Raw genomic sequence first — 16,199 nt, 5'->3', positions numbered from 1 at the left:
ACAACCAGAATGCAATTAATGAGAAAGTGGACACATTACAAAAAAAAGTAACTAATATTACTGAATAACTCATGTAGAAATTATCAAATGGAAACCTAATTTGCTGTATAAACTTTCACTGAAAACACAATAAAATATTATTAAAAAAAAACCATGATCGTTTTTGTTAAATATAAATTATAATGATCATTTAGACTGAATTTTATGATTAGTATTTCAATATCCATGACAGAAAAAGTTTAACTTTTGGCCTGCTGGTCTAAGATAATTTAATTCTTATTTTTTGTGCATGTTTACTACTTTCATTTTCATGTGTTAGTTCATGGCCTCCTTCAAGCCTAGATGTTAATATCAAGAAAAAAATGCAATTGAAAAATAAAAGTGTATATTCAATATCTCATTCAAAACAAACCTCTGTTTGGCTTTCAATTTGACTGCAGTGCATTGTAATCAATTTATTATTCTAACTATTTTTAGTTTAGCTTTATAGAAGTTAATCTAAATGTCTTTTATGCTAAGTAACTACATATTATTTAGGAAGCTTTGGTATAAAGAAGAAATAACTAGAAGATTCTCACAGTAGACTATACCTTATAAGAAAGTTTGATATGCTCAACTAAGCACATTTATTTTTAAAACATATTTATATAGTTTATTAAGCTTGTAACATCATACATAAAAACACTTCATGGGTAAGCATATCAAATATATAATGTGGACATAATGCAGCAATGATGTGGAAATCAGAATCCCATGAGGCCTAATCTCTCAAAGCCCAACAATGCTTCCCTAACTCTAAGTGAGGCTCAGGTCACTTCCAGGGTCTCCAACAGGCTGTCCACTTTTTGGGAGGCACCTGAAGCCTCTGATATTTTCTCAATTTTTCATTAGGGGGCCAACGGATTTCTTGTATTGACGTGTATTTTCATTCATGTATGTTTCTGCAGCAGTTCCTAAGCACGTACTTTGTCTTATATGATGAAACCTCTAATTGACAATATTTCCAAGTTTCATGTGTTCTCATTTCCATTCTCTTTTCTTAGTCATAATCTAGCACCCTTGCCACCTACTAGTTTAAGCGAAATTGCAGTTTTCCACCAGTCTTCAAATTGGCATGCCTTCACAATCTGCTTTCCATTTTCTTCAGAAACTCTGGCAGGAGGACAGGAACACACACGCACTCTTCCATCCTTTTAGGGCGCTTTCCCCTGGAGGTGGTTCCTTACCCCATCAGCAACCTGTATGTGAAAAACAAAATCCGTAGCAACACTCCGAGTTGCACTTCCTTAGAGAACTCTTGGCTTAGAAAACTGATCGGGTTTTAATTAGTTCAACAAAACTTGACCTGAAGCAGATGAAGTAGTTTTACTTTAGCTCCAACTAAGGCTTAATGGCCTTCTTTGTTAGATGCTTTCTGCGAAGTTTTACAAATTCCAGCAGATAGAGTCACCTGTGAAGAGCAGATCTAGTTCTGTTAGGCAAAAATAGAGACTGATCACAGAGGAGGAATTCTTGTGTGGGTAGGTAGGTGATGCTTATTCTAAGATAAAGAAAATTCTCTGTTTAAAGTGCTCTAAAATTCTGAAAAATTTGAGAACTCTGTCACAAAATTAGATAAAATGAATATGGTACCTAACATTTAAATGTATCATGGTATTATAACGCTATATCAAAAACAAAAAAATATGTATATCTGTCACTAGACTGGGCCCTTAGAAAATAGCTTATTCATTTTGTGTCCCTAATGCCAAACAAACCCTGGTGGCGTGGTGGCGTAGTGGTTAAGTGCTGTGGCTGCTAACCAAAAGGTTGGCAGTTCGAATCCACCAGGCGCTCCTTGGAAACTCTATGCGGCAGTTCTACTCTGTCCTGTAGAGTGGCTGTGAGTCAGAATCGACGGCAGTGGGTTTTTCAGTGGGAATGCCAAACATAGGGTTATGATTACATTATGGAATCTACTTTTTTTCTTTTTTTTAATGAGAGCTTTTCTCTTGTTCACAGTGAAGGTTAATAGGAGCTACATTCTTAGAAATTCCAGTATCTAGTAGAGTGCTAACTTGAGTTTTTTTTTGTTGAATGAATTAGGAAATCAATGAAAAAATAAGATGCTCTCTTCTCCCAAATTAACCTATATGGAATGCATCTATACTATGTGAAAGATCTAGGCAATCCCTAATTTACAAACAAGCTGCTTTCAAATAACCCATCCATACAAAAACGGCAGTTTCTTTCCCTACTTCGATAGCCATAAGAACATTTGTAAGGACACTGTCCCCCCCGCCACATTTATCTAACTTTAAATATTAGATATATTTAGTTTAGAAGTAGAAAGTTTTTTTTTTTTTAAGGTACAAACAATTTTTTGCTCTGAAATACCTCCTTCTCTTCAGCCTTGTCCTTGTTGCTGTCCTTGTTTCACCCTAATAATTCTACCAGTGAGAGATTCATATGGGCTACCAAGCTTCCTCTTTCTAAAATACAAAAGCCTTTGGAATATTTCAGGGACCACTTGGCATTCACATTTTTATGTTAACTTGCCCAAACTACTCAACAACTCAAAAATACCATCCGTGGCATAAATTCAGTTCAACATAAATGTGATTTTCAGCTGAGTACATATTTTTTGAATTCAAAATGTACAAATGTTTCAACTAAATTAGAATAAAGTATATCGGGAACTTAGTCACAGTTATATAATATTATGTCACATGTCTAGTTTCATGTATTTGGAAATTTTTTTTCACATTAAATTTGCTAGCAATGCCCATGCCTGGTTTTGATCACTGTATGTATTTTAATGTGGGCAGGGATAGTAGTGTTTAGGAGCTGAACTGGCTGAGACCAAATCCCATCACCACTAATGTTGACTGACCTTAAGCAAGTTACCTAATCTCCCTGGAACTCAGTTTTCCTATATATAATATGGAAGTAATAAAAGTTTCAGCTTTATTATAAGGATTAAAGGATTTAGTATACCTAATATATCCAAAGCCCTTAAGGAAACCCTGGTAGTGCAGTGGTTAAGAGTTAAGGCTGCTAACCAAAGATCAGCAGTTCGAATCCACCAGGTGCTCCATGGGAACCCTATGGGACAGTTCTACTCTGTCCTGTAGGGCTGCTATGAGTTGGAATCTACTCAATGGCAGTGGGTTTGGTTTTTGTTTTCAAAGCCCTTAAAGTCTTTAATGAAGATTGGGTGTCAGCTTTTAGTAAAGTTTATAAGATTGAATTTTTATTCAAATTGATCTTCAGTCAGCTAACTCAGTTAGGTTTTACTGTATTCATCCAGTTTTACAGTTAAACCCACCCACTGCCATCGAGTCGATTCCAATTCATAGCGACCCTATAGGACAGAGTAGAACTGCCCCGTGGAGTTTCCAAGGAGCGCCTGGTGGATTTGAACTGCTGAACTCTTGGTTAGCAGCCATAGCACTTAACCGCTATGCTACCAGGGTTTCCTAAAAAAAAAAAAAAAAAGTCTTTTTTATTCTTATGCCAAAACTTTTTTTCAGCTTCATCATAAAAAACCAGAACACTAATCCCGCTGAGTCGATTCAGACTCATAGCAGAGATTAAACTCTGTCCAGATCCTTTTGCAGTCCTAGATTTTTCTAATAATGTGCTTGAAGTAAGTGTGTCATTAATGAGAGCTTTGATTTGAAATAGATAAATCAGCAAGTAGTTATTGAATCTCAGCTTAGTGCCCAGAATTAGACAAAAGAGGTAGAAAATATAGATTCTGTTTTCAAGGAGCCTCAATTCAAATTATGAATAAGACTAACCAAGGGAAACACTTGTTAATAAATAAGCCATCAGTGATACAGGTACTGTTATGTCATTTCAAGAGAGAAAGCACTGGGAGAAACTAGAGTGACAAGATAGGTACAGTAATAGAGGATTTTTTTTTTATTATTATTAACTCTTAAGTGAGAAAGGAAGGGAAATTTCCTCCCAAAAAAAAAAGAAAAGATGAAATGTGTTGAAAGGCAACAAGTCCGATATGAACATGGATGAAGGATGGCAGGGGAGGCTGGAAATTAAAGTGGATCCTTTGGAAAAAAAAAAGAAAAATTCTAACTCCCTAGAGACCCTGAGTATTGCTTCTTCGTGCTCAGTTGTCACAGGTGGTCCTTGGATTTGGACAAAAAATTATATCTCTTCAGTAAGACTTTACATGTTTTCAGCATTGTCTTCCTTGATTTACAGCTATTCTTTCTATATTTTAAAAATGACTTTTCCCTTTTTATCAACCTTTCCTCATGCTAGGACTTCTGATGCGGAGCTCCTAAGTGAAAAGCCCATTCCTTCTTTCTTGGCTGCCTCTTAGAGTTTGCATAGTTCTTTCCATTTTTCCTGTTCTGTTTCAAGAACAAATCTCTCTAGCCAGTAGCCTGAAGTCGTATTTCAGATCTGAAAATCTGGCTGTGTAAATATACCCTTAGCATTGGCATTTAGTTAACATATAATCACTGGGGTCGTGTATGAATTATTTCTTACTGAACGTAAGAATTATTGAATTGAAACCAGTTGCCTCTGGGCAGAAGTTTACTGGTAATGACAGCAGAGACTTCATGTTTTTCAGTGAAATGTGTCAGGTGGACCTCAAGAACGTAGGGATAGGTGAATATGGTATCATTTATGAAATATTTCTTAGAATTAAATTATAAGACACCCCCACCTCACAAAAATGTTGCTTTCATTGCCTTTTTTCATGGGTGGTGACCATCTGAACGGTCAGTCCTGGCCATCAGGTAACACAGTAGAGTTCCAAAGAACGTGCCTGGGCTCATTGCCGTGTTCTGTGGAACAAGGTTCTTGAAAGATCTCAGGTTTGTGAGGATGGTAAAGGTCAGTTTTTAATTTCTTAAATATCACATGCACTCAAGGACTGGAGGGGATGGAGAAGAGTTGTTTTGCCTGGGCTTTACTCTCAAAGAAATACTCAAAAGTTGGAATTTTAATGTTATTTTACAACTGGAATAGAAATCTAGCCACAGGGATTCACTGAAAAGGTTGAAAGAAAATGTCTGTCATGCAGCTTTAAACTTGGGTCCCATTGTAACGACACATGACTTGTGAACTATTTTATTGTTAATTATCTTTTGAGTTGAATTATTACATTGTAGACATATCTGTCTTCCCAAGATGAATTGACACAGTGGCTGCAACACTGGGCTCAAGCATAGCAACAATTGTGAGGATGGCGCAGGGCCAGGCACTGTTTGGTTCTGTTGTGCATAGGGTTGCTGTGAGTCAGAACCAACTTGACAGCACCTAACAAAAACAGCAGACATATCTGTGGTGTAACATCTAGAATTAGAGTTTAGAATTAGTCTAGAAACTTATGAGTGATATATTGCTGCCATTGAAACCATATTTGCTATGGCACTTCACTGTTTAAGTCAAAATTCTAAAAATGTACCCTACCATAAATATTGACATTTTTGCATCATTGAAAAATATTTCAGTTGTTAGTCTTTGTGTGCTCACAGAAATAAATTATCAAAAGTTTGGTATAATAAAAAGCCTTAATTTGTTAGCATTCAAGATACGGTGTCATTTTTTGACCCTATTTTTTTTTTTTTAATATAAAAAAGCTTCAAACATTGGTATTGGCTTTGGTCCTTGATGGGTCCTTAGTGCACCAATGTGGTTGGTTGATTTGAACTGACAAGTTTTTTCCTGTCTAGGGTGACCCTGGACTGCCTGGGAACCCTGGCTACCCTGGACAACCTGGTCAAGATGGTAAGCCTGTGAGTACAGAAAGCTTAGTCATCTCCAGTACTGGGATTAAAGAATCAGCATTCTAGTCACTTTTTAGGTATCTTACCTCAAAATGGTGTACACTTGCCTACATTTTAAAAATTGCTCAGTGAGTTCTCAGTATCAATGAAAAGGCTGGGTTCAGAAATCCTTTCATCTTTCTCCTTCGTGTCTTTGGAAGTTTTCAAATTAAATAGCTTTTTAAAGATGATATCTTTTTCCTAAGAATGTATGCCCTGGAGTGTATTCATTATCGCACTAAAAAAATGATATCCTCTAAGGTTCGAGAGAACTTTAGAGACAGTGTTGAATTAAAGGAAAAGAAAGCAAATCTACTTTAAAGCATCTTAGGCAAATATTTGCAGGTAAGTCACTTGTCAGGATATTTCTAACAGTAAATAAATGTTAGGAATTAGTTTTTGATCTATAAAAATGCTACATAACAATTGTCACTGGAAAAAAAAAAGTACCTCCTAAGAAACTTTCTTTATCTTGAAACTTTAACTCTTACCATGAAGGAGGTGGTGGGGGATTCGTATTGTGAGTCAGTAATGTTCAAGGAATGAAAGAACCACAGGCCTGATATTAAATCATCAATACCTCAACCATCAGAGTAGAAGAGGCGCTTAAGTCCATAGAAGAAGTTTGCTGACAAATTTAATTAAAAAAACAAAAACCAACTTTTGAGGAAGTAGTGATGTAGTTCCTGGGTGGTACAAATTGGTAATGCACTCAGCAGCTAACCAAAAGCTTGGAAGTTTGAGTCCATCCAGAGGCACCTTGGAAGAAAAGCTTGGCAATCTACTTCTGAAAAAGCAACAATTGAAAACTCTGGAGTACAGTGCTACTCTGACACGCATGGGGTCACCACGAGTCTGAATTGACTGGTTACACTGGTGTAATTGGTTTGGTTACACCAGTGTTGCATGTGAAGGGATTAGATATACAAGTGAGCCTTTTTAGAGAGAGATTATCCAAGAAGAGAGGCTGAAGGAAAGTGGTGGCCAGCCAGAGCTGCAGAGAGCTGAGGAGCTGCTGGGTGATGGGGACTGTGCTGTTCAGGTAACCCAGTGGAATCCATTCTAAGGGTTATGGCAATTCATTTGGGGATTTTGAGCAAGAGGGTGACTTATTCTGGTTTATGATTTAGAAGGATAAATGTGGATCTTATGTGGGGAGTAGATTATATGAGGAATAAGAGTGGAAGTGGTAGGATTGTCACCACATAGGAGGTTATTTCAAGATACTAAGTCAAAGGTAAGAGTGGCTTGGACTAGGGTGGTGTGATAGAATAGGGGAGAAATGGTCAGGTTCTGGGTTTATTTTGAATATAACCCAACCAGATGTAGGTGTGGGATATGAAAGAGAGGAGTCAACAGAACTCCAAGGGTTTTGGCTTGAGCAACTGGGTGAATTGTGGTGCCATCTACTGAGCTGAGCAACACTGGGGAAGATGTAGGTTTGTGGGTGCCATCTGGTGCTGCCATAATAGAAATACCACAAGTGGATGGCTTTAACAAAGAGAAATTTATTTTCTCTTAGTCTGGCAGGTTACAAGTCTAAATTCAGGGCATTGGCTCCAGGGAAAGCTTTCTGTCTTTGTCAGCTCTGGAAGGAAGTCCTTGTTCTCTGACTTCCCATGGTTGAGGAGCTTCTCAGGTGCAGGGACCCCGGGTCCAAAGGACGCACTCTTCTCCTGGTGCTGATTTCTTGGTCGTATGATGCCCCCAACTCTCTGCTTGCTTTCCTTTCCTTTAATCTCTTGAGAGATAAAAGGTGGTGCAGGCCACACCCCAGGGAAACTCCCTTTACCTTGAATCAGGGAGGTGATCTGAGTGAGGGTGGTGTTACAATCCCACCCTAATCCTCTCAACATAAAATTACAATCACAAAATGGAGAACAACCATACAATACTGGGAATCATGGCCTAACCAAATTGATACACATATTTTTTGGGGGACAGAATTCAATCCATGACAGTGGGGGAAATTGACAATGCATTTTTGGGCATGTTGGAGGTGTCTTCTAGGAAGTTTGAGATAGGAATCTTGAATTGAGGGGAATGTTTGAGAATGAAAATATACAGTTGGGACTCATTAGCATGTAAGTATCTAAAGCTATGAAAGTGGATGAGATCATTTATGGAGTAAGTACAGAGAAAAAGAGAAGAGAAGGAATCACTAGACTGAGCTTGGGGCTGTTTTATAGAGGGAAGAGAGGAGGATCCAGCCAAGGAAATAGGGAAGAATTGATTAGTGAAGTAGGAAGAAAACCAAGAGAGTGTGACATCCCAGGAGCCAAGAGCTGAAAACATTTCAAGAAGGGAGTGATCAGTCTCATCATTGTTGCTATGAGGTTGAGGAAAACGGGGCCTATGACTAGCTCCTTGGATTTGCAAGGAAGTCACTGAGGACCTTGATATATAAGATTTCAGGGAGGGTGGGTACAAAAGCTGGATTAAAATGGATTCAAGAGTGAATAGTAGATAAGAAAATGGGGACAGTAAATATAGATGTCGTTTCCAAGGACTGTAAAGAGGAATAGAGAAATGAAACGGTCACATGATGGAGATCTGGCATAAAAGGCTATTTTTTTAAAAAATAGAATGATGGTAGATGCTGTAGCATGTTTTTATGTTGATGGAAATGACATAGAAAAGAAAGGAAAGAAAAAATGATTTGGGAGATAGATGATGTTTGCAGGAACAACGTCTTTCCAGTGCCCAAGAGGAGGGTTTCGCCTTGATGAGAGTGAGGGCAATTGGACCTTTGTACGGGGGGGAAAGGAGGCAAGCCCGCAGTTACAGAAGTAGCTGTGTGGTGTATTTGGAAGGAAGAGGATGAGAACATTATCATTAGATTGCTTCTATTTGAATTGAATTGAATGAACAGACTCCAAGTCTTACATTCTCCACTTTTGCCTTTATTTTCAATTCTCCTTAAGTGCAAACAGTTGCCTTGTAGTTTATCTTAGCTCTATCCCTTTCTCACTTGCTAGCTTTTTTTTTTTTGTGTGTGTGTTCCCTCGCTGCAACTCCTTAATCCTACTGAAGATACTGCCCTGAGATCCTATGTGAGTTCTGCCCTAATCACACGAAGTATGAGGATTTTTACACACGTGAGCCCTCCTCTGCCTGGAGACCCTTTCCCTGGGGACTGCCTTTTCCAGTACAGGCAGCTGTAGTGCTGCAACAACTTCAAAGAAAATAGCACCCCAGGAGCTGCAGTGTCATCTGCAACACCTCACTACCTCCCCTGACAGCACTGCTGCTGTTTTCAGGCCTATGTTTTCTCAGTGATGAAAGGTGCTGGGCCTTATTTGGAGGTGAGTGCTAAGCAGGCCTTCCACAGGCTATCAGCCCTCAGTTTGCCTTTTTTTTTTTAATTTACTTTTTTTAGGTCTTACTATGATTGAAGTGCTAGAGATTATTTATAATTAGTCTATAATTATAATCATGGATATTACTCTAGTAACTCAGATATGATGGTGCAATGGTTAAGAGCTCAGCTGCTAACCAAAAGGTCGGCAGTTCGAATCTACCAGCTGCTCTTTGGGAGCCCTATGGAGCAGTTCTACTCTGTCCTATAGGGTCGTTATGAGTTGGAATCGACTCGGTGGCAATGGGTTTGGTTTTTTTTTGGTTATAATAGATTTATTGTCACATAGCATTCATTACATGTGTATGTGTTTTATCTATGTGTACATGATTTTGTGTATATGCATATAGACATAGCTATATATGTATATATACTACGTAAATATATATAGTATATCTATATAGCTATATATAGTAGTGTCAAACTGTGGTGAGCAAAATAATGCCCCCCCCCCGGAAAAAAAAAAAAAGCCATGCATATCTTAATCCCGCAAACCTGGGAATGTTATTTTGTTTGGCAAAGAGGATTTTGCAGATGTGATTAAAGATCTTGAGTTGGGAAAATTATCTTGGATTATCAGGCAGGCACAGTGTAATCACAAAGTCCTTGTAGGAGGGCAGCAGGAGGGTTTATATTCAGGGAAGGAGACTTGGCAGTGGAAGCAGAGGTCAAAGTGATGCAGCCACGCACCACACAATGTGGATGGAGTCTGGAACACTCGGAACATTGCCGTTGAGTTGATTCCGACTGATAGTGACCCTATGAGTCAGAATCATCTAGAAGCTGAAAAAGGCAAAGAATAGACTTTCCCTGAGTACCTCCAGAAGGAACACAACCTTGTTGACACCTTAATTTTAGCCCCTTAGATCTGTTTCAGACTTCTGACCTCTGGAACTTTAAGATAATAAATTTGTGTTGTTTCAAGCTGCTAGGTTTGTCATAATTTCCTATAGCAGCCATAGAAAATGAATGTACTAATCAAATCTTGTTTACTCAGAGGTGTAACTTTTTCTTAAATGTCCCCCCTTCTCCCTCATTTCTTCCTCTCTGCAAGGGATGTGAGGTTGGGTGGCCAGGCAGGAAGAGAAAGCAGGCCTGGAAGCCAGAACAGCTGAAGGTCATTAGTGTGTGTCCAGGGCCAGCACACAGCAGGGGTGGGAAGGTGTGGGTGGAGCCTCTGGCTAGCTGTTGAAGCCATCTGGACCAAGGAAACTTGGATGGAACAACTCAAAGGGAATTCTGCTTTGTTTGGATTTCGTTCTGTGCAATCCCCCTCCATAAGCAATTTGAATCTCTTTCACGTTTTAACCAGGCCAAGTCAACTGAAGCTTTAAATAGGATATTATGCTACTCTGGAGAAATACTAATTTTCATAAGGAAAATGTCTTCACCCAAAATTGAAGAGCTATTTCAAATCCTTTCACTTTTTCATTTCTCTATCAGTTAAATAACTTCTACCAGCTTAGTGACTGAGCCTGTTACTATTTTATTTTAGCATTATAAAAAGATATATAAAATGAGAATTTTCTTGCTAGGTAATTTATAGTAATATAATGATTAAAGGCATTCTACTGAAATGACACTGATTTTCTTTTAAAAGGGTCATATGTGGAAGCATATAATAAAAACTATTTTATGATTTGGTAGAAATACGTATTTTTACAGTGCTCATTCCAGCCTGTTTTCTTAGTTTAAATCATTATTAATTACTGTTCATGAAACAAAGTAGACTACTAAAACAAAAGCCCAAGGGGGTTGTTGGAGAGATCTGGGGCTATTTTGCCCTCCATATAGCATGCCATCCCCACCTTTGCATGGCCTAGTGATGCCAGAGAATGGTCAGCTTTCCATGGAAGAAAACTTTACACAAATGGTGATCAGCATAGGTAGGGAATTTCAAAAGTTATTACATGGCTTTATCAAGCCACAAAATGAGGGGGAAGGTGTATTAATTTCCTAGGGTTGCTATAATAAAACACCACAAAGTGGGTGGCTTTAAAGAATAAAAAATTTATTGTCGCAGAGTTCTGGAACTTGGAAGTCCAAATCAGGGTATTGACTGTGATGATGTCTTCTAAAGGCTCTGAGAGAGGAACTATTTCATGTTTCTCTTCTAGCTTCTGGTGGCTTCTAGCAATCCTTGGTGTTCCTTGAAGTTTAAATGCATCTTCACATGATGTCTTCCCACCATGTGTCTCTTTGTTCTCCACTTTTGTAAGACACCACTGAGAAGGGAAGAAGCCCTGGTGGTACAGTGGTTAAGAGCTCGGCTGCTAACTGAAAGGTTGGTGGTTCTAAGCCACGAACGACTCCATAGGAGAAAGATGTGACAGTCAGCTTCCATAAAGGTTATAGCCATGGAAACCCTATGATGCAGTTCTACTCTGTCCTATAGAGTCACTATGAGTTGGAATCAACTTGATGGCAACAGTTTTTTTTTTTTTTCCTTGTACTCAAAAGGGATTAGGACCCACCCTAATCTGGTATGACCTCATATGAGCCTAACTGACAACATCTCAAAGAAGGCTCCATTTCTAAAGTCATATTCACAGGCATAGGGCTTAGGACTTCAACGTATCCTTTTGGGGGATACAATACAATCTATAAGAAAAGGTTAGTAGGAGCTGACATTAGATAGGTGGAGGGGAGAAGAAGGTAGGGACAACCGAATAGAGGTCATTGTGATGATTTTGGCATTCAGATGGTGTGAGCTCTGGAGATACTGGATGGTTTTGAGTAGAGGGGTGATGTGAAATAACTTATTTTTAAAATAATTTATTCTGACTTCTGGGTTGAAAATAGATTTTAGCGCCTTATAGGCAAAAGCAGGGAGACCAGTCAGGAGGCTCTTGCAATAATTCAGGAGAGAGAGGATTACAGCTAGGATCAGGGTGATAGTGGTGAGTGAAGGGAACTGCTGATATACCTGGGCTGCTCTGAAATTAGAGCCGACACGATTTGCTGATATATTGGATGTGCATTAGGGAGACTCTGATGAGATAGGGAAGAATGGGAGAGAGAAGATTGGCGGAAAGAAATGAGGAGTTTGGTTTAATATATTTATATGTTAGGCAGTCAAGGAGAAATTTTAAGTGGGCAATTGGACTTAGAAATCTCAAATTCAGGGTTAGTTCATTTTTTTTGCAAAGTGTCCTTTCTTGCCCTTTGCCCATTTTATATAGGAGTGGTGGTAGTTTTCATATTGATTGATAGATTTTTATATGTTAAATTAATTCTTTGATATATGTGTTGTAAATATTTCTCCCGTTTATTCATTTAGTTTATAATTTTGTTTTAATTTTATAAGTATAAAACTTTCTCCAGAGTCATAATTTTTTTCTTTTTAAATACAGTATTAGATACTCTTCTATATGTTCATTAACTTTATTACTATTTTAAGAACTTTTAACTCTCGATTTTATCTGGAATTTATTTTGGCATTTGGGATGACATGAAGATCCAAAAAGATTTGGAGAGTTTAGGGAATGGGCTATTCTAACATAGTGAAATTCACCCGGGATTAATGTACGGCTCTTACAGGTGCACAAGATGCTCAGCCTTGATGAAAAAGGGATCAGCGTATGTAATGTGACTGCCTGAAAGGCTGATGCAATTTTTGGCATCATTAGTAAATATATAACATCTATGTTGAGAAAGATGACAGTTCTGCTTCTGAAGTGTTGGATTCAGTTTAGGAAATTACTCTTTAGGGACAAGTAGAAACTGGAATTCATCCTGAAGGGAGTAACCATGAGAGTGTGAGAACTCAGAAGACAGTCAATGAGGGAGGATTTACCAAACTTTGGTTGTGTAATCCAAACAAGAAATGCTGTCTTCAAATATTCCAAAACAATTGTATTCTAAAGGAAAAGAGGGAGGAAAACCAGCACTTAGGTTAGCATAGTAAGCTTGAGAGGGAGTGAATCAGTAGTAGTAAAACACCTAGGACCCATGAGACAAGCTTTCTCCACTTTCCTCCCTTCAGACCCTTACCTGAATATGGCACCAAATGTAGACTCCACAGTTAAGAGCTGTAGGGGGTTTGGAACTCAGTGCCATGAAAATTAAAGAATTGAAAAACGGTATACATTAGGATAAAAGCCAAAGAAATGGCTGTTATTTAGCTTGGAGAGGAGAATTACAAGAGGTAGCCTAAATTACGAAGTGTATAAAACATCCTTCTAGAGAGAACTGTTTCTACCTGAACTTTCACTTTACCTCAGCCTGAATTCCTTAGCAATAAAGGTTTGTTGTCTCCCTTTCTTCCACTGTCATTGTGCACACGTGTGCTGGCACGAACACACACACACACACACACACATAAACTCGTACACTTTATCAATTCTCACTAATAAATTAAAATATAGGTAATGTGTCTTGAATAAGCTATGCTATTCAAGAGGCCATTGTTCCGACCAAACAAGGGGATACTGCTTGATTTAAAGTCAGGAAAGGTGTGTGTCAGCGTTGTGTCCTTTCATCTTACCAATTCAATCTGTATGCTGAGCAAATAATCGGAGAAGCTGGACTATATGAAGAAGAACGGGGCATTAGGATTGGAGGAAGACTCATTAACAACCTGTGTTATGCAGATGACACAACCTTGGTTGCTGAAAGTGAAGAGGACTTGAAGCACTTATTGAGGAAAATCAAAGACCACAGCCTTCACTATGGATCACACCTCAACATAAAGAAAACAAAAATCCTCACAACTGGACCAATGAGCAACATCTTGATAAACAGAGAAAAGTTTGAAGTCAAGGATATCACTTTATTTGGATCCACAATCAGCACCCATGGAAGCAGTAGTCAAGAAATCAAAAGACACATTGCATTGGGTAAATCTGCTGCAAAAGACCTCTTTAATGTTGAAAAGCAAAGATATCACCTTGAAGACTAAGGTGCGCCTGACCCAATCCATGATATTTTCAATCTCATCATATGCATGTGAAAGCTGGACAATGAATAAGGAAGATCAAAGAAGAATTGATGCATTTGAATTGTGGTGTTGGTGAGTAATACTGAATCTACCATGGGCTGCCAAAAGAACTAATAAATCTGCCTTGGAAGAAGTGCAACCAGAATGCTCCTTAGAAGCAAGGATGGCAAGACTACATCTTACATACTTTGGACATGTTACCAGGAGGCATCAGTCCCTGGAGAAGGGCGTCATGCATGGCAGAGTACAGCGTCAGTGGAAAAGAGGAAGACCCTCAACGAGGTAGATTGACACAGTGGCTGCAACAATGAGCTCAAGCATAATGACGATTGTAATGATGGTGCAGGACTGGGCAGTGTTTCAGGCTGTGGTACGTAGGGTCACTATGAGTTGGAACCATCTGGATGGCACCTAACAACAACAACAACATCCTTGACCAGCTTATCTTCTTTTTTTGTAATAAAACGTTATTTACAACTTATATGTTCCACAAAGCTTTCCTAGAAAAAAGCTTAATTAAGTAGCTAATTTTCTCTCAGCACTCCTGTAGATATCTTATGTGACTCTTCCATGTTTATCTCATGTGTTTATCTCAAAACACCTAGATTACTTATAGGTATACACCCACACCCAAATGTTATTTTTATACTTAATTAAATTCTTCAAGCATTTATTTGGTAACACATCTAGTGTTTGTGATCTTAAGTAAATTCATGCTTATTTTGTGAAGTCTTTTTTTTTTTTTTTGATTGTAATCTGTACAAATACAGGACTGTTTATTTTTAGAGCCTGAGTAGTAGTGACAGGTTAAACTCAATTCATTTGTTTCCTTCCTTAATTATTCACTTTTTCATTTATTCACTCATACACCAAGTTTTTGTTGAGTGTTTACTGGGTTCCTGGCACTGTTCTAGGCTAAGGATATACTAGTAAACAAAACAGACAAAAACTCCTGCCTTATTGAAGCTCACACTACATTGGGGAGAGACAGGTAATAAATAAATTACATAGTCACACCCGTATAATATCAGATGGTTGCAAGTGCTGTGGAGAAAAATATAGTAGGAACACAAGACAGGGAATGAGCCTACCTAATGGCCATCTCCTTTTTAATATGAAAAGCATAATTACTAGGGATTTAGGTTAAAAAGTAAGAATACTAAAGATTGAAAAGATATATATTCTTTCAAAACAAGCTTAATGTAACTTTACTTGGGAAATGAGACAGTTTACCTAAGTTTAATTAAATTCTGTGAATCTAAGAGCCTAGCTACCCACAGAGATTATTTGTCAAAAAAGTTATTTGTCAAAGGTATGTGTAAAACGGCTTGGGGGCAGTGTCTGATCTCCAACCCCACAAGGAGGAAGGAGAACCAAGATCAACAGCACAAGGCTGATTCCCATGAGGTGGAGGCCAGACAAGCCTCTTCTCTCTGCCATCTTTACTAATTCTGACACTAACTGTCCCTCACACAGCACTCTCTACTTCTCTACTATGTTTGATAAGTCATTGCAGTGGCCACACAGAACTCACAGACCATACTTATGATTATAGGTTTTATTAGGGAAGTAACAGTTAATAATTCAAGCTCAGGAACACTCAGGATACAGTTTTTCTATCAGGACAGCCTCTTCCCAACTGTGCTCCCAAGCGTGCCACTCCCTGGCCCTAGGCTTCTCCCCAGAGGCACTCAGCTTTCTTTCTCTGTGGTCCAGGAAGCCTACCATACCATCCCCTGCTGCCAGGTCTCTCCTGCCAATGCTTCTCACCGTCTTCAGGGTTACAGCTTGCCCTCTCTCTCTCTGTCTCACTCTCTCTCTCAGGCTCGTGCTTCGAGGAGCTCTGCTTCTGGCTGTTCCTCCTTGGTGGTGCTCTGCCCTGGTACTGGCTCTTTTAAGGCAAAACCGACCAATCCCCTTGGTGGGCCACAACTACCATAGCACCCTGTCCTGCCCAATCACCTGGGTAGGAGTTACAAGACCATTGCTAGAAAGACTGCACAAAAGTAATCAATCGCACCACGGTATGCAATGGTTTTCATTCATGTTCTTAGCTTGAGGCAAATTATTATAGGAAACCTGATGATATTGCTTTGTATTTACTATCTCTCCACCTTTC

General features: G+C 38.7%; 1 protein-coding gene across 2 annotated transcripts in view; it reads left to right on the top strand.

Moving 5' to 3' along the window:
• The window catches only part of COL21A1 (collagen type XXI alpha 1 chain), a 189,765-nt gene that overhangs the window by 98,735 nt on the left and 74,831 nt on the right, over window positions 1-16,199 (top strand). Inside the window, exon 11 of one of the 2 annotated variants that reach the window (XM_049894674.1) lies at window positions 5,691-5,753. In XM_049894674.1, coding sequence (XP_049750631.1) covers window positions 5,691-5,753 — 63 coding nt within the window. The remainder of the gene's footprint in view (window positions 1-5,690; window positions 5,754-16,199) is intronic. The other variant, XM_049894655.1, reaches the window with a different exon arrangement.

Source organism: Elephas maximus, chromosome 1, assembly GCF_024166365.1.
Source record: "Elephas maximus indicus isolate mEleMax1 chromosome 1, mEleMax1 primary haplotype, whole genome shotgun sequence".
Taxonomy (NCBI): domain Eukaryota; kingdom Metazoa; phylum Chordata; class Mammalia; order Proboscidea; family Elephantidae; genus Elephas; species Elephas maximus.
This window is presented reverse-complemented; position numbering and strand designations above follow the sequence as displayed.